Raw genomic sequence first — 21,164 nt, 5'->3', positions numbered from 1 at the left:
TGGGGTGGGACATTGTTCAAACCAAAAAAGAGCTAAAACACCACTGTAGGAAGAAGGTGTTTGCTGCCTGCAGAAACCTGCTGTTGGACTTACCTGGTCTGGGGCTATGGTTCTCACTGGGGTGGTTCTTGAATTTTTAAGTTGGTTGTTACTGTGAAAGCAAATCCTCTGAATGGTTTGTCCCTGCTGGGGTAAAGAAATCTGCCTCTGCTCCTGCCTGGCTGCCCATGAAGCCTGTAGGCAATGCTGCTGGGCTGGATGGGCTCTGGCTGGGAGGGTTTGTAGGCTCTGGTGTGTGAGGAGTTGCTCCCTCGTCTGCTGTAAAAGTATTGAGAGGGTTTTGTCAGATGCAAAGGTTCTGTAGCAGGAGTGTTAGCAGATGGAAGCGCTTGCAGAGAGGCACTGAACGCCCTGAGTGGAAGCCAGTTACGGGGCCTGCAGCTGTGGTTCAGTGAGGGAGGAGGGAGCGCCAGCACAGCAGGGATGCTGGGCACCCTCCAGCCTGGCCAGAGCTGAGGTTTTGCACGTTTTCAAGCATAGCAGCCCAGGGCCATCATGCCAAACTTGGACCACGTTGGCCAGGAGAGAGAGCAGGGCAGAGTGCGCTCGGGGACACGTGTTACCGTGCCCTAGGGGTTGCTGGAGCCACGAGCAAAGGAAACACGTCCCCTTTCCAAGCCAACGAGCAGCTTCTGCAGATGCTTTTGGCTGGGTGAGATCGCGCTGGATGCTGACTGATCTGAAACTGTGCTCGGGAGGTTTAAGCAACTCAAAGTGATTGTCCCCTCCAGAGATGGGCATTTTGCAAAAGCCAGTAGCTTGATAGCAAGGAGAAATGTTTTAGTTGCCATGAAAAGAAAAGGCATTCACAGTTCTGTTCTAAAATGTATAATATACAAAACTGTTCCAAGTAGGCATTTTTGGCAAACTCAGTAATAGCAAGTTTCAACTTGAAAAAGGCAGCAAGATTATTTTTTTTGTTTGTTACACATACTTCAGGCTCTAAAAACTCCCTGCTTGGATATTCAGCATATTTTAAATACTGTTTTCTGCTTTCTCCTACACATTCCTATTTTGCCTCCTTCCCAAAGGCACCTGAAGGCAGACCAAAGTATCTCAGCTGAGATCCGAGAAAGAAACTTTGCAGTATTAGGAGCATAGCATAACTGTACAACAAGGCGCACGGAAGAGATCTGTAGACACCATTTCAAGAGAGCAACTACAAAAATTACTTTGTTCCAAAGGAAAAAAAGAATCACCCATGCTATGGGGATATTAAACATTCAAATGCAAGATTTGTTTTAGTATGCAGACGCTCTGGCTTTAATTACCAAGGAGAAATTCTCCAGATAGACATTAAGCCACAGAACAGCTTAGCTTGAAATTCACTTTTTAGCATGTCATTATCTTGTAGCTGCGTTCCACCCAGAGCTGTGAAAATGTTCAGCCAGAAATCCAAACCCACTTGAAAACAAGGGAGGTTCGAGTTCCAGCCAAAGCTGAAGGTTAGCGAAGATTCAGAATAAATAGGAAGATGGGAGTTTGCTCTAGTCATATATTTTGCTCCTTGCACAGCGCGGAGGAGATGGAACAAATTCTCCAAGAGCCCAAGCCCCACCATGTAGCCTTGGTGAGAGCACCTGCTGAAAACTCCTGGTGTTTCATTTGCCTTTCTGTCCGAACTTCTTGACAAGATGTTGGCCGGCTGGTGGATGGGCTGCGTGGTTCCTTCTCCGAGTGCCACTGCAGGATCTTCGCCTCTTGGCACGGTGTGTTTCTTGCACCTGGCCAGACTTTAACTGGTTTTGGAAGTTCCTGTGTAAGAGGGCTGATCCCATCCACCAGGAGTACGGAGCCTTTCCCCAAGGCTCCGATCTGCTCTCATAGGGGAATTGGTGGCAGAGGGGGCAGGGTTAGGTGCGTGCGGACACCCTGGTGCAGGGGAGCGGAGGAGGTCAGCAGAAGGCTGGAAGATGGGGTGAGATGGAGAAGGCAAGACCTGAGAAATAACACTAAATACTTCGTCTCTTTAGGACCAGCCCCTCAACTGCACAGTGCCACTGGGTGTTCCTACCAGCACGTTATAGCCAGCCATTAGTTGGGGTGATGGACTCCTGCACATCACAGTCACTTGTGCCATGAGTTGTACAACTGCCTCACCGGCACGGGGTCAGGGTCTACGAGGGGCTCCACAGCAGGTCCGAGCTGCTGCCACCTGCTCAAAGAACTTTGCTCACTTTAAAACTTCCCTTTTTTTAGCAAGTTTAAGCTCCTACATTGTGTTAGTTTTGGTACATTTGTCTCTGCTGCAGATTTCTCCCTGCTGTTACGCATTTATTTTGTTGCTGCCAATGAACTGATGGCGTGATTTAGATTGCAAAGTCTAGAAGCACGGTGGCATTGAGAGAGAATGGCTTGTCATTTTAAAAAATATATTCGCCTAAACTCTGGTGTGTCCCTGTCTATTGTGTCAATCAGCGCCTATATGGGGTCTTGGCATCCAGGTAGATAACGTGTCAAGCTTCATAGCAAATAAAGAGCGTATCCCATCATAATCCACAGCTCAGTGAATGTCTGGTTTTTCTACCAACTGCAGTTTTTAGGAAATGTTTGCAATTGAATTGCCTCTAGGAGTCAGTTTCTTATGCAGTTACTGCTAGGACATATAAGATACAATAATTTCTTTCGCTGGAAATCTCCCTGAGAAGAAAAATTACTCTGGGCTATATGCCTCTGCCTACACAGAGTCTCTTTGGGTTTTAAGATAGTTTAAGAGCTTCACACTCTTCAAGAGATCCCATTTGGGCAGCATGAAGGGAGGTCAGAGGAACTCAAAGCTCTGTGGCAGACACAGACCTGCAGAAAACAAATTGTGGCACTGTTAAAAGAGAAGGATGTATTCTTTGGGAAAGCATCCAAGCACAGTTAATTTAATCCCATCTGCGTGAGTGGAGAAATCCTTTGTTCATGGCTGGCTTGTGTGGCTGGTTTATTGACTGGTGCCTCTTCCATCGTGCCGGAGGCTCGTGTCCTCCGTCCCTGTGGTGCCATGGGGAGCTCCTTCCCCAAATGTCAAGCGTGCTTGTAGAAGAGGAGAATGATGTTTCTTAGGGATCACTTATTTCTTTGGATAGCAACCTGAAGTGCTGTATTCGTAATGAATGTTTTCTCTTCCTCCCATGTCCACCTTCACTGGGTAAGGAGGAAGGGGAAGCAGCCCCCATGGGAGGTGGGATATCAAGACGCAGCGATGCAGTTAGTGGTATGTTAGACTTTGGCACCTCTGCCATCTGTTGTGGGCTGACAGATGGGATGAAATATGACAGCAGAAAGGCTCTTCTGTTTTAGCAAGACACAAGAAAGCTTGAAAAATCACACCTCCTCCCTCCTTTCCCCCCAAACCCACACAACAACAGTGTCACTTGGCCACTTGTTCTGGCTAAGACAAGGAGAAGTTTATGCCTGTGTGTGCTCCTGAGAGTCTTTCGAGGGAAAAGTGAGCAGAGTGGTTCAGAACAGAGCTGCTCAGAGGCACTGGATCCGGGAGGGACCACCACCCCTTCTCCCCTCTTTCCACATGGAGAGGAGTTGGGAGCAAATGCTTTACCGGGACAGAGGGGAGCCTTGGTGCTTGGCAAGCCTTGCTGTTTATTTGTTTGCTTGTGATAATTAGCGGCTGCATGGCTCGTGCAGCAGGGACTTTTGGCCTTACCTGTAACTGGTGAGAAAACTCCTCATCTGGTAGCTGAGGATCAGCCAGTTTCAGGTTCTCCCGGAGATGCTGCCACAGATGGAAACATTTCCTATTGGAAACCCACCCCAGCTGTCTGTAGGAGCAGCCAGGGCCAGTGCCAGCCCTCGGGAGGGCCCAGCTCTTTTCCAGGCATCTCTGGTTTTTCATTGATCCCAATTCATCAGCCAGGTGCTGTGAACAGCTACATTTCCAAGGCAGCTCAGCATCCCGGGTACCGGCCAAACATTTGTGGGAATCTGGCCTCAAGGTCGGAGATGCAGATGGCAGCCGAAGGGCTCTGCCCCGTCAGGCACATCAAGCGCTTCGAAAATCAGTGCTGTGGGTGATGACAGTCATCACAACATTCCACAAAATTACAAGCCCTTGTTTTCTCTCTCCTCTACTGCAAGCTTTTGGTTTTCTGGTGATTTTTAATATTTTTTTCCTTCCCACTGGACACACCAGTATAATGCTTCTAACTGATTTGTCTTTTAGGATTTCATTGTGACAGTGGTCTTCTCGTTCTTGTGGCTAGTGAGCTCATCTGCTTGGGCTAAAGGACTGTCAGATGTAAAGATTGCGACCGACCCAGACGAAGTGCTGTTACTGATGTCTGCCTGCAAACAGCAGTCCAACAAATGCTTGCCTGTTCGCAGCCCTGTTATGTCAAGCCTCAACACTTCGGTTGTAAGTGACTTTGATGACTGCTTTTCACCCTTACCTTGAACACGTGTTTTCGTCTCTTTTTACCTGTGCATTGGCATAAATCGGCTGGTGTAAACCAGTTAGCTGAAATGATTTAATTGGAAGTACAGTCTTGCTGCGGGGAAAGGCAGAGCATGACTCACGGCAGCTACATGCTGTGGAGCTGCAGTAGGATGAGGGCGCAAGGTTGGGATGGGGAGGATGCAAAGTGTCTGTCCAAGCGCATTGCTTGGCCTGTCTGCTTTTAACTTGCTCGCTGCGACAGGGGCCGTGTGTTCCTTTAGGAGGAAAAGGGTTGTGCCTTAAATTCCTTTAAGAATACAACATAAAATTGGTCTTCAGAATGTAAAAAGAAAAAAAAAACAACAAAAAAGATCCAGTCTAGCTGACCAATTAATATCTCACTTTTTGGTTTATACCAATATTATCTTTCTACGGTTTCTTTAAATTAGATTACATTTTCAAACAAAACCCCCTATGTTTTGGCCTAAAAGCTTAATCTTTTTTTGGAACAAAAAGGAAGACAGACACCTTGTGAGCTACAGCTAAGGGACATGAATTCGGGCATTTGCTCCAAAGCTGAGAAAATTTTCCAGCAGGTTTTGGGAGGAGGATGAGCTGGGAGCAGCTTTGACATCTCCCAGAACCATGCAAGGACCATAACATTGGGCTGGGCTGTGAGACCGCGGCTGCCAGGTGACAAGCTCCTCTTCTCCCCACCCAGGTCTTTGGCTTCTTGAACTTTATCCTCTGGGCAGGCAACATTTGGTTTGTGTTTAAGGAGACGGGCTGGCACTCCTCGGGCCAGCGGCACCCTCCGGACACCATGGAGAAGCAGCCCAGTGGCTACAACCAAGGTGGCTACAACCAAGACAGCTACGGGCCGGATGGTGGCTACAACCAGCCAGGCTCCTACGGGCAGGTGGGTGAATACGGCCAGTCGCAGAGCTACGGCCAGAGCGGGCCGACCTCCTTCGCTAATCAGATCTAGGGTTCACGCAGCATGAGCTCCTGCATCCCCCACGTGTAGAGAGTTTCACAGGTCTCAAGTTTCAGTGGCGCCAAGATTTTTAAGGGTTTTCCATAAATTACGACTACAACACGGTGTTTAATGTCAGTTGAAGATCTAAGCCTACCTCCTGAGGCAGGTGGGAGGTGGCCGGCGGGCTGGAGTTGGCCTTTTTTCCCCTGGCTAGCCAGATCCAGGAGATATGCTTGTGGCAGGTGATGCCCTGGAGTCAGTGTTGTAGTATGTACTGTAGAGATAACTTTATGGTAGTTTTCTATGTGTTAAGACGGTAGAAGCATTTTGTAGCCTCAAGTCTGTAGTATTTAATATGCATAATATAATTGAATTTCCTTCTGCATTTTGGTGAAAATCAAAAGTGTTTTACTATTATTTCTACAGAGTACTCTGTATATCCATGCATGTAACATTGCACCTAAATTTTCAAAACTGCCTGTCTGTGACTCTTTGGAGCATTTTTTTGTTATACTTTTTTGTTTCAGACAATTTTACTATCATTTCAGTTAACTGAGTCATCCGTAATTTAGTGCATGGATAAGCAGTTTCATACTACCAAATGTCTGGACCGTGTAAACGGAACTTCTTGACTTCTGCCACTACATTTTGTTAAATGTATGTTTAAAAGAAGTATGCATCTTTTATATATTTTGCAGAGTTGAATATATGGCTTACCCAAGTTCTGAATGCTTTGTAACTAAAATGTTTTTCCTTGAAATGGCATTCAGTAGTATATATGGTACCTGACCAATGTTTATTCCATTTAACTCAGCTAAGTATTCATTCTGTAAACCACTATTTCTATGGATGTTTTGTGAATCTTTTAACGTGAGCTGTGGAGAATAAGGACCAAGTAACTGTGTTATATGTTTACAAAGGTATTTATTTAACTAAGATAACAGAGGTGCAGATATCAGTATACAAACCCATGGGAAAATGCCCTGCTGCTTAATACCGCAGAACATGAAAACCGCATATCACAACCATGTTGTTGTGACCTTACAAAGCATAAACATTCCTTTATACCCTCTTATAATAAGAAAACCTTTCCATCTGTGCTGTTTCGAGATGAAGTGTCCCTCTGTTAGGCTCCTGCTCTGAGCGCTAGCTTGGTGCTACTGGAGAATGTAACCGGATTGACCAAATAACCCAGGCTCGGAGGAACTCATCCTCAAAGAGCCAGAGCCAGGCTTGTAGCGCGTTCGGATTTCTCCCTGGGAAATTCAGCCCCTCCTCGCTACAGCACATGGGATGCATTGACGCAAACAAAAACCTGAAGCACAATATAGTAATCAAAACTGATCATCTGCATTTCTAAATCAAAGTGTTATCAGTATATAATCTTATTGTATGAGCTGTAATGTTGAAAGCATCTTAGCTTAAAACAGCTTAGTCTCTTCTATGATTGTTGTAACCAATTTATGGCTACTCGGTGGATGAATCTATATTGTGATATCTATTTGACCCTAATAAAGTTATTGCATACAATGCCTGTTTTCAGAGTATGTTAATATTAAAATGTCACTGCAAAATAACTATGATAACTATTAAAGATAAAGAACTATTCCTGTGCTTTACCTTATTGGTCATATTCTTACTGTTTTCCAACACTTTTTATGAGGATTGTTTTAATGTACAGTAGAGTACGACACTTCTACAGACGCTTGTCATTAAAGGTCAGTATAACAATTAAAAAAAAATAATTAAAACTGTGTGATTGAATACCTGCCTGCCTCTTTACCTCTCTTTCCACCTGTCAGTTAGGACTAGCCCAGTACTGTGCTATCTCAGTTCTGTGGATTGCTGGAAAGCCATGCTTGAGCTGTAGAGAGGACAAAGTGGAATATCTGAATGTCCTGGTATTCCAAATGGGAGAAAAATACAGTTCTATTGGTCAATGAAAAATTTTTATTAGTCCATTTTTTCCTCTTTTTTTTTTTTTTTTTTTTTTTTTTTTAGTTTGGAAAAGTCAAATATAGGCAAACCAGGAGAAAGTGAAATCTATGTGAAGCAAAGGATGGGGGGAGGGGATGTATGCTCTTCATACCCCATCCCACATAGTCCTACTTCTTTTTTCTGTTTGGTTGGTTGGGTTTTTTAAATCCACTTTGTATTGGTTGATCAGGAATATCCCAAGCTGGTTTATCTGAGCCTCCCCACTAGAAATGGATAGAGTTTTTTGTGTCAACTAGTTTTTCTCCATGAACTTTCCTACCCTAGTGAGCAGTGTCCCATTCCTAAATTTTTCTATCCAATGCTGAGGGTCAGAAACTTGAGTTTTGCTTAGGTTTGTTCCTGCATTTCAAACAAGCTGAAATTCTTGTGTAACCATGTGAGCACAAGAACTGCAGCTTTCAAAGCCTCAGGAGTTGGACACCCCTGGAGAAAGGGCAGTTCCTAACACAGGACTGAGGACAGAATGAAAGTGATGACTTATTTTGGGTATTATCTGCCTAACTCCAAATCTTAAGATTTTCTCATGAAGGGCAGAACTGGTGGAAGGGAGTTGGAAAAAGCAGTGAGAGAGGCACATGTTTTCATGAAAGGCTTGCCCTTTGCCTTGCCCAGTTCGCCAGATCTTCACAGGTACGTTGGCTCCTTGCTGCCGTGCAGAACAGCTGAGCTGGCTGTTGTCCTTTGGGGACTATAGTCTTCACTGTGAGTTAGGAGGGATGAAATATCTCTTCCTCTATAGCTTCTCAGATGAATATAGTATGGCAGCAGCAAAAACGAAAACAAAAATGATGCATGCACTTCTCTGTGTTATATAAGAAAATGTATCTGAATGTTTCCTCTGTGTTCCTCTGGGTTCGACTTTTATCACATCCTTTGGCAATTGTTGAGAAATTGGAAGTTTATTTGAACTGGGGATAGTGACTGTATACCAAAGCATTGAGCAGCAAGATGGAAAAGACTTTATTTGATGTTTCCTAGGTGTAAGACAAATAGCTAAGTAAATTTGAGCATCCTCTGTGAAACTGCTGCTGGCAGACCGATTGCTTTCCTACTTCATCATTAGTGAGTATCTCTGCCAGTTAGTTAAATAACTAGGTCAGCCTTGGAAAAAACATGTTCCTTGATCTTCTGTGCTGTCCCTCCTGTTTCCCCATGTGTTTCTCTTTATAGCCCATTTCTCAGCTACTCAAGATGGGAGCATATTTGCATGATCAAGTGTAGAGCTGTGGAGGAGAGGCTGGTACCTCTGCGAGTGTGGCGGGGGAGGTGGGAGCACAGGACTTTCTCTCCAGGTGCTTCAGAGGCCAAGGAAGAGGCATGCTCACACACTGCTCTTGGCTGGGGAGGGGATGCACTTTGCAAAGCTGCACCATCCTGCCCTGCGCGGGGAGGTGCTGGAGAGGGCAGGCAGCATGACGCTGGGTACCCGGTGCTCTGCAGCCTGCTTTTCTCCCTGCCCCACACATCGAGGAGAAAAGGATGAAGTTAAATGCAAATCCAGCCTACAGGGCTGTGCCCTTACTTGACAGGGTATTTTTTTATTGTGCAATTCTCTCCAAATGACTCCTAAAATCTCCTTCACTGTGGCTGTTGAGCTGCCTGTAACAGAGCCTCAGTGATGGCCAGGACTCTGAGAAAGTTTGTGCTCCTGTTGCACGAATTCATATTGCAATTACCTGACCTGATTAAGTTAATTATTTCCAATCTGTATATGCTCTCAATTTGAATGAGCAATTCGGGCTCTAGCCCTGAATTATTCTTAGCTGAAACTCTGATGTGCTGATAAAGGAGGCAGTTACATGCAAGACACATTGCACCTGTCTATAGTCTGCTCCTGACAGCATCTCCCATGTTTCACAGTTAATATTACAGACAGATAAAGAACTACAAAGTAAAAACTGCCACGTATCGTTTCATCCTTTTCTGAAAAAGTTCTCATATTATGCTATGTCATGTCAAAAGCATAGTCCTCTCTCTACTAGTTTTAAGTCAGATTTGAGTCAAAATTTTTATATATGTGAATGGATGGGTTACTTAGCTTGTAGTCTCCCTGACTTAACTATTCTTTTTCAGGATTTCTTTTTATTCCCTTCTACTAAACCCAAGAGATTTTCCTCCTGGAATTTTCTAAAAGCAGCAATAATTTGTATTTTAGTATTAATACATCTGGTGCTGATTATCCCATCATTTGTCAATGCCATATATCCTTAGTATGAAGATCTTAGCGTTTCAATATGAAATTTTAATTCATCCCATTTGTTGCATTTAGCTACCAGTTTCTTTTCTTACATTTTTACTGTTGTGTCCTTTAATAAGATATTAGGGGTTTATAAATACAGCTGCCTTTTTGAAGTCTAAATGTCCTATCATAAATCCCTGGAGCCACTCTGCTCCCTGACAGCCCCCATACGAGGCACAAGCCTATTTTGGCCAAAGTGCTGTACCATGTCTGAAAAATGTCTGGACATGAGATGACAAACGGTGTTCCCCTGCAGAAAGACTGGTTCTAATAGCTTTTCTTAAATGACATTTTACCTGCTCTGTCTCAGCAATGGGACTCATAAATATTTTAATCATGACCCCAGAGCTAAATCCCAGGGTGAGCTGAGTTATCTCCTACGTGAGCAGTAGGGGAGATGGGCTGACCCATCCGTGGCTCCCAGCCAGGGTCTCCCCCTCACCCCGACCCCTGCACAGACCTCCTGAGCCCGCTGAGCGGGGCAGAATTTTGCATTACCCAGCCAGTCACAGCTTCATCATCAGGCACCGCTCAGCAAACTGTACCCAGCCCAGCTGATGCAGATAAATAGCGGTGCAGACTTCCCCCTTGAGTGAAATCGAATTGACTACGAAGAGGTATTTTTTTAAAAATGGTGATGGCCAAGAGGGAAATGTTCCTGGGACACACAGAACGTTACTTGCACCATCCCAGCACAGATGGAAGCAGCAGCAGCAGCGTGCACCCCAAATGGCATGGTGATGGAGAAACAAATGAGCAGGAAATACTCTGTAATTTTCTTTATCCGCCACATTCCCTGCCTCCTGGGATAAATGCAGGGGTTCAGCAGTTCAGGTTTCAGACTATTTAGCAGGACGTTAGCAGGGGTAAACCAGCTACCGGTGAGCAGGAGCCTGTGTGGCTCTGTGACCAGAGGGTATTTGTGCAAAGCAGACTACTTGTTGCAGCAGCACAGCTATCAATCCCTTGAGCTGGTTAAATCCTTCATTAACCTGCACTGGGTTGTGTCTCCTCTTCGCATGCCACCCTGCAGAAGAGAAGGTCCTTCCCCGGTGGGGCTGAGCCCACCTGCTCGTGCGGGCACCACAGGTTGGGGCTGGTGTGGAGAGACCAACCATGGTGAGCACGCTAGACCTGCTGGTTCTGCTGGCTTTTCCCATGATAAGTAATTGATTTCAAGTGAAACAAGAGGAAAATAGTATTAGGCTGTGGCAGCCAGTCCTGCTTTGGGCTAAGATGGAGTGTGGGGCTTCTCTAAGATCAAAATGACCATATTCTGGTCACAAAGAAATGAAGCTATTACGTTCTTGGGTGGAAGTTAGCAGCACTTCTCCTACAGCTGCTGAAGCGTTCGCTGAAGAAACAAAGCCTGAGTGCATCCTCTGTTTCAGGTATTCCCTTGCGCCTCTGTCCCCAGCGACGCCTGCCAGCCCCAGCATGCCCCTGCCTGCCCCTGCCGACTGTCCCAGGGCCATCTCAGAGGGAGCCAGGGCTCCATCACACACAAATGTTTCGCAATGTAAGTCTTCTAGAATTGCAGAAAGCAAAAAGGATGGGAAAACACCGAAAGTCAAGTGGAGACGGCAGCTTTTTGCAGTGGCAATTATTTTCAGTGAACTGCCTGTAAAGATTTTGCAGTTTTGAGCATCAGGTTGCGTATTTTGTGCAGACAATATTGTTAAGGTGTGAAACACGCTAAAACTTGACCGATAAAAGCACCTGGATATTTCAAGCATAAATAGTGTGTTATCAAAATAGCTACAGAGCAGATGGCCTGGCTCCCCGCACACCTTGCTGACCAGGATACTCGAGCAACACATCCAGCCAAAATCTTGCTGTCTTCAAAGCCGATCATCTGCAAAGGCAAGGGTTATCCTCATGCTACCCTTTATCTGTCAGGCACTAATGCTCCTGCATACGCTAATTAGTATATTTTAGAGGGATAATGTACCCCAGGCTTGCTTGAACTTGTTACTACCCTAGCAAAGCAAATTACCTGTTCTAGAGCTCAGGCGCTCCCAAGTCAGTTAGATTAAAAAAAAACTGCGAGCTGAAATCTGATCTATGGTGGAAAGAGCCCAAAACGCAGAGGGCTGGGTTTGCCAGCCAGCTCACAGCACTGCCTGTAGCTGATAAACATGCAACGGAGTCTGTTTCTCACTCTCATTTTTACCTTGGACGTTAAGACCAAACATTACCATGCTGCAGATTAACCGGGATGTAAGGCTTTTCATGCCTCCTTGTACGGTTCAACAGATGTGAAAGGGAATTATCACTTCAACATGATATCAAGACTCCTTTTTTTTTTTTTTTTTTTAGCTGATGGCAGATTACTAAGCCTGAATTCTTGTTTAATTTTAGTGTGTTAATTGATGGGATAATGAGCATTGATTATATGTGTTTTGGCTGCGTCATTGCAATTACAGGCTCTGTTTTATTCATGAGCCAGTCCTAAAGAATGCACTAGAGATCTAAGACAGCTTAAACCTCTCAGAAAAAGGCTCTGAATTGTTTGAGTAATGACACTCTTAGATGGAAAATTAAAGGTTCTCTTTTCCCATGCTTTTTAAGATAATTAAAATCCAGGAACAGTAAGGTGGTGAACATCCTTATTCATTAGCCTTCAGTAATTTAGCTTCTACCAAATGAGGAAAACATTTTAATTCTCTAGGCCATCTGTTGCAGTCTCCTTTGCGTGTCCTCTTACATAAAGTCTCATCCTGGGTAGTTTTAACATCAGTATTGTATCCTTTCACCAGCCACGATGAGCTGGATGAGGTAGCTGAAGTCACTACCTATTAACAGACCACCCTGGGATTACAACGGCCGCTTGGTCTTTTGGGTGGAAGTTACCCTGTCTAGACACCTCTAGGCAAGGGATCTGCAGAAAGGAGACTGTGCACAGAGATAGGCAGCGTGACAAGCTGTGTGTTTTCTAATAGCAATATCCATGCCAATAAATAACAAAGTTCATCAGAGCCCTTCCAGTTCCTCTAATGTGCGACTGCTCTGCCATATGGCTCCGTGCTGCTTTTGGAAGCAGGCAGCATCCGTTCGGGTAGAAACCGAAGGAAAGACTCCGTGCTGGAAGCTGCTTTGCAAGCGGTTTGGAGGAAGAGCAGATCTCCTCTTTGCACTGCACTGGGAGGATAAATAGTGGAGCAGGAGTGTGCTCATCGAGGATGAATGCCGGGTCAGCAATTGTGAAGCCCTTGGTTTCTGACTCTGTCTATAGGAACAATTCACTTCATAGCCCGGGGCAAATTACATGAGCCCACTCCCATTAAAATGATAACGTGTATAGCTGAACGGATGCAGTGTCTTAGTTATTCCTGATGCAAAGTTACATCCCTACAGATCTAGGAAGATTCAGGCTCATTAGTTTGGTTTGTTTCTGTCAAATTCTCACATAAAAGCCACTCTATTTGCCAGCCTGGCAGTGCTGCTTTAGACGGATGTATTTAGCTGGCTCCACGATCACCAGGCAGCATTTGCATTATTGATAGGGCATGGCTGTGAGCAGGCTGCTTTCACAGGGCAGAGCTTGAATTCACCTGTTTGCTATTATGCGAGTTGCTTGGAGATCACAAACACCCGGGCCTCGAGATGTGTGGCTGCAGAGCCAGCGTTCCCAGCACCAAGCAGTACTCAGTCAACCAGCCAGCTCCTGCTTCCACCAAAACAAGCCCTTTGGCCGCAGCAGGCATGCCCAAGCGGTAAGCCATAGCTTTGTTCTTTGCATCTCTGGTGATCTCCAGTTTGTCTGGAAATTTGTTATCTGGATGTAATTGTGTCTCTGTCACAAACCAGCTCTTGTTTTGCCTGTTGGCTGCTCTGTAGCAGTTTCCAGCACTTCAGCAAAAGTAAGCAGGCTTTAAGTTTTAACGGAGAGCAGGGAGGTGCTTCTTGTAGATGTGAGTGCTGCTGGAAATAAAAGCCATGTGTCTGCTCCAGACTGGGAGCATTGGTGAGTGGGGGATGACGGACCCCTCTGGGGATGGGCTTAAACCTGAGACACTGCCTGGGGCTCTTTCAGGTTCTGAAGAAATTACTTGAATGCTGTTGCAGTGCCCCCCTCTTAAAGTTATTTAATAATCATCTTTAATAACAATGCCAGGCTACTCAAGTGAAGAATTAGGAGCTGCGTGCTGCTTGTAAAGGCCATTTTCCTTCCCACTGTGAAGTAAAGTCAGTCTCCCCTGGGAAGCCCTGAGTTCCTGGGGGATTAAATGAAACAGAAATGAGCAAGCTCGCTCATGGAGAAACTATACACGCACACACAAATCAGCAGGTGATAACCGTGCCTCTCGTCTCTCTCACTACCAGCATACCTACAGCCAAGCAGCTGGCATCGATAAAAGGTAAGGGACCCATTCACTGTCCCTTGGGGGTTCAGGTCTTCTGAGTCCACAGCCCAAGTGCAGTAAATCCTGGTGATTTAGCGGAGCTGTGAGGCCGTGCAGACCCTCAGCTGGTGCTAGATGGGAGGGTCTCGTGGAGCCCTGTGCGACGTGCTCCTGCGTTGATGCGCATCTCCTCTTCTGCCTACCTTGTCATTAAAAATCACAGCCCGAGCCACCTGTGGTACCTGATGCTATCGGAAGGCTGTGAGCATGCAGTCTTTAGGATGCAGCCCAGGAGCGGGGGGAAGGAATCCAGCCCAAATCCCAAGTATACTGTGCGTCTGAGCATCAGCGCGGCACTTCAGCATGGGGATTTCTGTTCAGCCAGGTTTCCCAAATGGGCCATGTTTTCCCTGATATGGGATCCTGGGAGTCCAAATGCACCCAGGAGATGGCCAGCGCGGCCTGTCCCCGTGGTGTGGCAGGTCCTTGCTGGATGCTCGGGGGGGGGAGAGAGCAGATGGGTGTTGCACATCACTCGGTGTTAGTGCCCCAGGTCTGACTGAATGCTTCCTTTACATGTGTTTCCATGGGACGTGAGGCATGTTGCTGGCCCACTCCAAATAAAATCTGGGCCAGGTCCTCTGTGGGCATAAACAGTTTCAGTCTCATTAACTTTAATGAAACTACACAGATTTCCACCCACTCAGGATGGTTCTGACAATTCTTTTCAATTATATCTCAAATGCCACTTTTTCCGATAGGCTGGTAACTTTTCCCCTCTCAGCTCTAGGAAAAGGTTCAGACCTCGAAAAAGCTTTTGCCACCGCAGCTTTGGTGTATAACAATTCTGCTGATCCTGAGGGCAAGCTCAGCAAAGCTGAAACCAAATGCTTGCTGCAAACCCAGTTTGGGCGTTTCATACAGGTGAGGGGGTGTGGGCGGGTGGGTGGCACTGGGCCAGCGCTGGCCAGGTGCTTTGGGTGCAGGAATGGCACCCTGGGCTCTGCCCTGAAGCTGGGCAAGCAACGGTCCATACAGTAATCCCAAGTGAGGCTTTAGTGATTTGGCACAAACACCCCCAGTGAATTAGTTGCTTTATGTTGAGCCTATGTCTAACACAGGGCTAAAGGAGTGGGGGACAGCAATAAACCACAGCTGATGCGCCTGCTTGCATTTTTTTTTTTTTTAAAGAAAATAGGGCAATTGCAAAAAAAACCCTCAGATGATAAGAGACTGTATTTATGAAAAGAAGAATCCCATTGAATTAATGAAGCATTTGGTAGTTTGCCAGAGCACCAACCAAGTGCCAGGAGAGCCAGTCCCGTGCCACAGCACCGCTGCATGCACTGTGGTCCCTGCTGGGGGAAAGGGAGTGGGCAGCATCTCTCCATTGGGCACCCACCGGGGCGTTGGTGGCAGCTGGGTACGGTGAAAAACAGCTACATCTGCACTTGTGGCTGTAAAGTTCTTGCAGATTTTTTTCCCTCTCCCTAAATGATAAACAACAGAACACCAAACAGTTTTATCAAGTGGTAGAAAGAAACTGTATAGGACTAGTAAAAAGAGCTTAACTAAGTAAATGAGAGAGGTGTTTAGGAGTAAATACATTCTTGGTGATACCTTTGCTTCCAAGAATAACAAATTTCTAATTTGATACCAATTCCAATTCTTCTTGGATTGGAATTGGTATCAAATTAGAAACTAGGCACTTTATGGAAAAGGACTTGAAAATATCAATAGCCAATCAAATTTGGAATCATGAGATGTTTGGAAGATTATGAAGTTAAAAAAAAATAATCCTGGAGCTTTTTTTTTTTAATTAGAAAATACGAATAACAGACATGACATGTAATTTTAATAAACTCTTCCAGTGGTAATGTCCAACAGGACAGAGAATAACAACTACTGAAGTTAAATCTGTAAAATCAACAGTTTCTGAGACCTCCACGGTATATGTTTGAGGACCTGTCTTGAATATTAAAGTTAGGAGGGCTGGTTTGTTGTTCACGCTCCCTGGTTTTATCAAGGCACAGACACCTTTTTTTTTTTTTTTTCTTTTTTTTTTTTTTTTCCCAGCTGCATCATCATCACATCATCACTGCCAGATTTTCAGTCATGACTAGGTGTCTTTCAAAAGATGTATTCTGGGTTCAGGTGGAAGCTTTGGGGACTGGTGATTCTCCTGTCTTATTGCAGTAATGTTTCTGACTTTCTTGGGATACCTTTAGAAAAAACTAATATGAATGTGGACATAAAGACCTGAATGGGAAGATAAAGACCTGAATTTTTATGTATGTGTCATTCATTCCACCTTTTTTAATGATGCAACAAAAAAGGAACTTCATGCTTAATTTTTTAATTTTTTTAATTCTCCATAGGGCCAAGAAAACAAACCGAAATACCAGGAAATAATTTCTGCCCTGGATGAGGAGTCTGAGAACAAAATTGATTTTGAAGATTTCATGATCTTGTTAGTCAGTCTCACTCTAATGTCTGACCTGCTGCAGGAGATCAAAAATGTGAAAACCACAAAGTGATCAGTGCTTTAAAAGAAGAAATGGCTTGGCACTTTATAAGGAAAGCAGGAGCAAACCACACACGGAGATCACACGGAGTGCCTGGATACCCTGTGCGGGTCCCTGCTAAACGGAATAAAGTCTTGTCCAAACCTGGCTGAACTCACTCCTCTGTAGAAACGGTCTGTGGAGTGAAATGTTGGTGCTCAGGCCTTTGTGCCTACTATATACGTGCTTGGGGGTGGGGGGTGGGGGTGCTGAGGGGCTCTCGGGGGGCCCTGAGGCTCCAGCACTAGTCAGCAGCTGGGTGCAGCCCCCAGCCCAGCTGAAGGCAGGCCATGCTCTCCCAGACCTCTCCATCGTCTCCCACACCATTGCGGGGAGACTGCCGCAGGAATGTGCAGCCCCATCGCCCTTGGGGGCAGCAGCATCCGTGGCGTGGCCGCTCAGCTCCCCAGGGCTCTCCCAGTTACCTCAGGGTGGTGCCAGTGGCAGGTTTCGCAATTGGCAGCGAACACAAAATCTGTTGCAGCCTTTGGTAAACATTGACTTTAGTCTGCCTGGTTTCCAACCCACCATTAATCCTTCTGAAAGGAGCATTTATTTATTTGTATTTCCTCCTCCAGCTGACCTCCCTCTTCATTGAGGGATCACTATGGCAGGAATTTCAAGCCCAGTATTTGCAATGCACCTTTGGCAATGCTGTACTTGTGTGAGCGAAGGGACGGCTTAGCTCAGCATGTCAGACTATCTGTTGTTTCACGGAACTGTGCAGACAAGAAACCAGATAAGCTAAGAGGTCAGCCAGACTGGGGGGGCGGGCGGGTGGGAAGGGTGGCTAGTAAAGTGCTTTTACTGGAGCTGAATGATATTGGCTTCCCAGCCATGGGCTTGGTTAGGGCCAGAACCTCAATATTAAATGCTCAACGTCCTAATCTTTGTTTTGATTCCTACCTATAAGGTCCTGGCTCAGAGCCAAGGTTTAGCCCACTGTGACATCTCTTTAGGACACCAATGAGCAGTCTCACACCCCAGAAGCAGAATATCCTCTGCAAGAATTGAATAAGCCTCGACTACTACAAAGAAGATGAGCAAGCCAGCAAAACGTTGCAATCCTTTTCATTTTCTCTCCCTCCTTGTCTGGAAAGGAGAGGACAAGAATGATTTAGCTTTGGTGCATAATTTTTTTTAAACAGGAAGGGATCAAAACCTTTGGTGCTGAAAGAGGGAAATTAATGTCAGCTGAGTAACAAGATTTAACTCCTTGACATAAAAAGGCTCTTAGGGTTTCCAGAAGCTAAGAGGACGTTTTGTAATGGATTTTGGTGCGGAGGAAAGACACGCTGCAGTAGGAAGCTGGCAACCAGTTGTTTTGAGAGGGGAGGTCTGTGTCTCTGTGTGGTATGGGACGGAGCTGAAAGAAGAAATGCAGATGGATGTGGTGGGTTTTGAAATGAAGCTCAGCAGGTAAGGTGCTGCTCCATGGGCTTTGAACCTCAGCTGAGACACGGCCTGGCCTGGAGGCTAAATGTGCATAAGTGGGCTTCCTACACATAAAAACTTGCACTAGCCAAGTCCCTTGCTCTGCTGGTGGTTTGCAAGAATAGGCAGTGTCAAACCTGTGGCCACAAGTGACAAAACCAGTGAGCAGCTGTTTCTGTCTATTTGCTTGCTCATGGAGGCGTCCCTCCCGTACATATCCCACTGAGGGACCAGTGGCCCTGTGCCGCAAGGATGACTGCCCCCATGGGGTGCACGTCAGATCTCCCAGAGGTGGGATATGGGAGCACGGGGATGGGTGAGGCGGGCAAACCTCTTTTGGAGACCGTCTCTTCTAAGCTTGTGTCCACTGAGCAAACAGACCTTGATCAAGCACTCTGGATCTGGATCAAAATAAGGACTTAATCTGTAGCCTCATCCATATGGGTATCACAGCTTCATATCGATAATGTGTCCCTAGCGTTACTCAGTTTCTTCCCTTGTGCCCTTGGGTTTTGGCCAGGTAGAAGATCTATGCAAGTTTGAAAAATCAGCTGGTGCTCCTTTTCTGGGGTAGAAAGATGGATCGAATGTGAGGCTCCCTAGAAGGCTTTCCCATTACTAAAGTAAAGAAAACACGGCACAGCCCTGAAAAACTTGTTTGGGAGCCACTGGTGACTCTGAAAGCATGAATTTCCTAATATTCCTCTGTTACAACAAAAATCCGAAAGGAACAATATTGTGAAGCCAATTAAGAAAGAGTTCTTTGAAATTCCCAAGGCCCTAACACAGTTGCTGTTATTGCTGAAATGTTTCTTAATCTTGCATGACTTGAATTAATGACTTAAGAAGCTTTTATCAGACCAATTCATTCTGTCATCTCATTGTATGCAAACCCTTTTTATTCTAGCATGGTGTATTGTGAGCTAGCATCCTGAGTCCCTGGTTTTGATCAAAAGCCCCTTGTACTAAGCACGACGAAAATACAAAGAAAGACAACTCAATAGCAAAGATATTCAAATGGTAAGGAAGGAATCAGAGGCACAGAATAACCAAGTACCTTGCTCAGCACATATAGCAGAGCTGGAACTGGATGCCAGTCTACACTGAGCTTCTTGCACAGAAGACCACGGCTTTCCAAGAGGCACTACGATGGTTCCTGCAAGAATTTCTGCGTAAATTGAATGGGATATGCAAGGCTTGATTTGCATCAGTCCTTGAAAGTCCTGCCTGATGCTCAAAAGCAGACGGACACACTTGGAAGAGCCCCAGCATCTTCTTATAGTTAGGAGTAGGCAGAAGTTTGCAGCTCGGCTGTGGAAGATGCTCTTTTATTAGCTCAGACTATTTGTGGCTGCCCTGAGCACTCTCAGCTAACGGCTTTGAAGCTGATCTGGCGTAAACAGCATGTCTGGCTGCATCCTCGGGGAGCTGGCTAAAAGCTTGCTTAAAAGGCTACTGTTGTGCTTTATTTTGTCCCTAGCTTGCTCCTATTGGAAGTGATGGGAGTTCGTCATTGATTTCTCATAACAGAGCCCACGCAAGTGCTAAGGAGTTGAGGAGGCAGCTAAATTGATAAAATCTGCAGGCTCCTCTGCCCCAGCAAGTGTGAACATCTTATCAATATCTGATACCCCTTAGAACTGACAGCAGCACGGAGATCAGCTAGTCAAAACCTGGCCTCTGTGGCCTCGGGGTTGGGTTGGGATTTGTCCAGCTACACTGTCCAGGTGTGAATAGCCACCCTGGGAGGCTCTGCAGACTTTGGATCAAAGTTTGAAGTTCTGCCCTGAAAAGTCTGAGTCATCTCTGCAGTTACATGAGCAGCTCTCAAATGACTGCCAGAGGAGAAATTAGGGTCAGGGAGAGCCTCAGATCTTCAGTTTCCATTTCCAAATATCAGCTCAGGAAGGCAGGTTCATTCTCATACTTTAATTAGCGCACCTTCAGCTTCTCCCCATGGCTTCCTCCTTCATATCTGGTGTTAACTCTATGGCCTGCTGGACTTGGAAGGTTTTGAAGATCTGGCTTTAGTCTAATCTCTAAGGCACCCTCCCAGATCACGGGGGAGCTCTTGCATCCAGCCCACTGACTTGCAGCGGGTGAGTCACGGCAGTTTTGCACGTTGAGCTTTCTGCCAGGAGCCTAGGGCCACACGCGCGGGGTCTGCAGCTTTGCATAGATCTTTCAGGAACGAGAAATACGCTCCCCAGCTGCCTCACTGTTATCGCACTTTCAGTAAGACCTCCTGTCTGGGGCCCTGGAGCCTGGATGCTGAGGAACCTTATAGTCTGAGAGATGCTTTGCCTGTCTCCTCCTCTCTCATAGTAGGTGTTGCATTACTTTTTCATGTAAAATAAAACTTGCCTTGGCTGCACGCACTTTGCAAGCGTGTGATGCACGCCCCCACTCAGTATTTCCACGTGTCGTGGCCCATGAAAGCTTCTCGGCAGCTGCGTGCTGCCTCCCCTTACGCAGTTCTTGCAGCAGGTCACTTTGCAGAGAGAAGTAGAGGTTTGCATCACAGCCCACCAAGGTAGCAGTTAAACTGTGGCTGCATGGTAGGAAAACCTTCCTTCGGAGTGTTGGAATGACTCAGAAAGATGCTATGTGGTGCATCCCCCTAGGAGCTCACTACAGAGCAGATGAAAAGCTTTGTCCCAGAATTATGTTCTCTCCAAAGTGTGATAGTTTGTGAGCCACAAAGGAGCACTCTGAAATGCCTCCTGGAAAAAGAAAATCTCTTTGTTTCAAGCTCAGTCAGGGAAACTAGATAAAGAAGAGACGGTGTTTTTATGGCTTTCTGAGCTGACAGCTTTTGATTCCTGTGCTGACTTTTACTGCAGTCAGTGGTTTACAAGGTTTCCGCAAAGCTGTCTTCTCACCTTGCTCTATTCATTTGCTGTTTCCTCACCCCGCAAGTGTTTATAGCCCTACTTCTGAGTCCTCCTCCAGCAAAGGTAAACAGCAAATGATGTTCGGCAGCCAGATATATCAGGCTGTCTCTCTAATCCCCAGCTGCACAGAACAGCCATTAGACTCAGATAGATTCAGAGCCATGGGACTTATCTTTTATGCATTGTTATTGTAGGAGTTTACGCTATGCACAGCCATAACGGGAGCTGGCCCCAGCACCCAGCACGTGCAGAGGAGCTGAAACTGTGAT

General features: G+C 45.9%; 2 protein-coding genes across 3 annotated transcripts in view; both read left to right on the top strand.

Moving 5' to 3' along the window:
* The window catches only part of SYNPR (synaptoporin), a 109,866-nt gene extending 102,916 nt beyond the window's left edge, over window positions 1-6,950 (top strand). For both annotated transcript variants that reach the window (XM_040592565.1, XM_040592566.1), the window contains 2 exons: window positions 4,229-4,420; window positions 5,163-6,950. In XM_040592565.1, the coding sequence (XP_040448499.1) occupies window positions 4,229-4,420; window positions 5,163-5,429 (459 nt within the window). In that variant the 3' untranslated portion in view covers window positions 5,430-6,950. The remainder of the gene's footprint in view (window positions 1-4,228; window positions 4,421-5,162) is intronic.
* Window positions 6,951-13,176: 6,226 nt separating this feature from the next.
* SNTN (sentan, cilia apical structure protein) lies at window positions 13,177-16,637 on the top strand. The gene is made up of 4 exons (XM_040592817.1): window positions 13,177-13,373; window positions 13,984-14,018; window positions 14,788-14,927; window positions 16,382-16,637. The coding sequence occupies exons 1-4, from the start codon at window positions 13,264-13,266 to the stop codon at window positions 16,538-16,540; spliced, it is 444 nt and encodes a 147-aa protein (XP_040448751.1). The 5' UTR covers window positions 13,177-13,263; the 3' UTR covers window positions 16,541-16,637.
* Window positions 16,638-21,164: the final 4,527 nt, after the last annotated feature.

This window comes from Falco naumanni, chromosome 4, assembly GCF_017639655.2.
Source record: "Falco naumanni isolate bFalNau1 chromosome 4, bFalNau1.pat, whole genome shotgun sequence".
NCBI classification, from domain to species: Eukaryota; Metazoa; Chordata; class Aves; order Falconiformes; family Falconidae; genus Falco; species Falco naumanni.
Note: the sequence above shows the minus strand (reverse complement) of the source record. Positions and strands in the feature narration are given on the sequence as shown.

Bases quoted from the DNA above. Each gene is read 5' to 3' on its own strand.
- SNTN (XM_040592817.1), top strand. From the start codon at position 13,264: ATGTGTGGCTGCAGAGCCAGCGTTCCCAGCACCAAGCAGTACTCAGTC. The intron at 13,374-13,983 runs GTAAGCCATAGC...TCTCACTACCAG, and splicing joins GCAGCAGGCATGCCCAAGCG to CATACCTACAGCCAAGCAGC. The intron at 14,019-14,787 runs GTAAGGGACCCA...TTCCCCTCTCAG, and splicing joins GCAGCTGGCATCGATAAAAG to CTCTAGGAAAAGGTTCAGAC.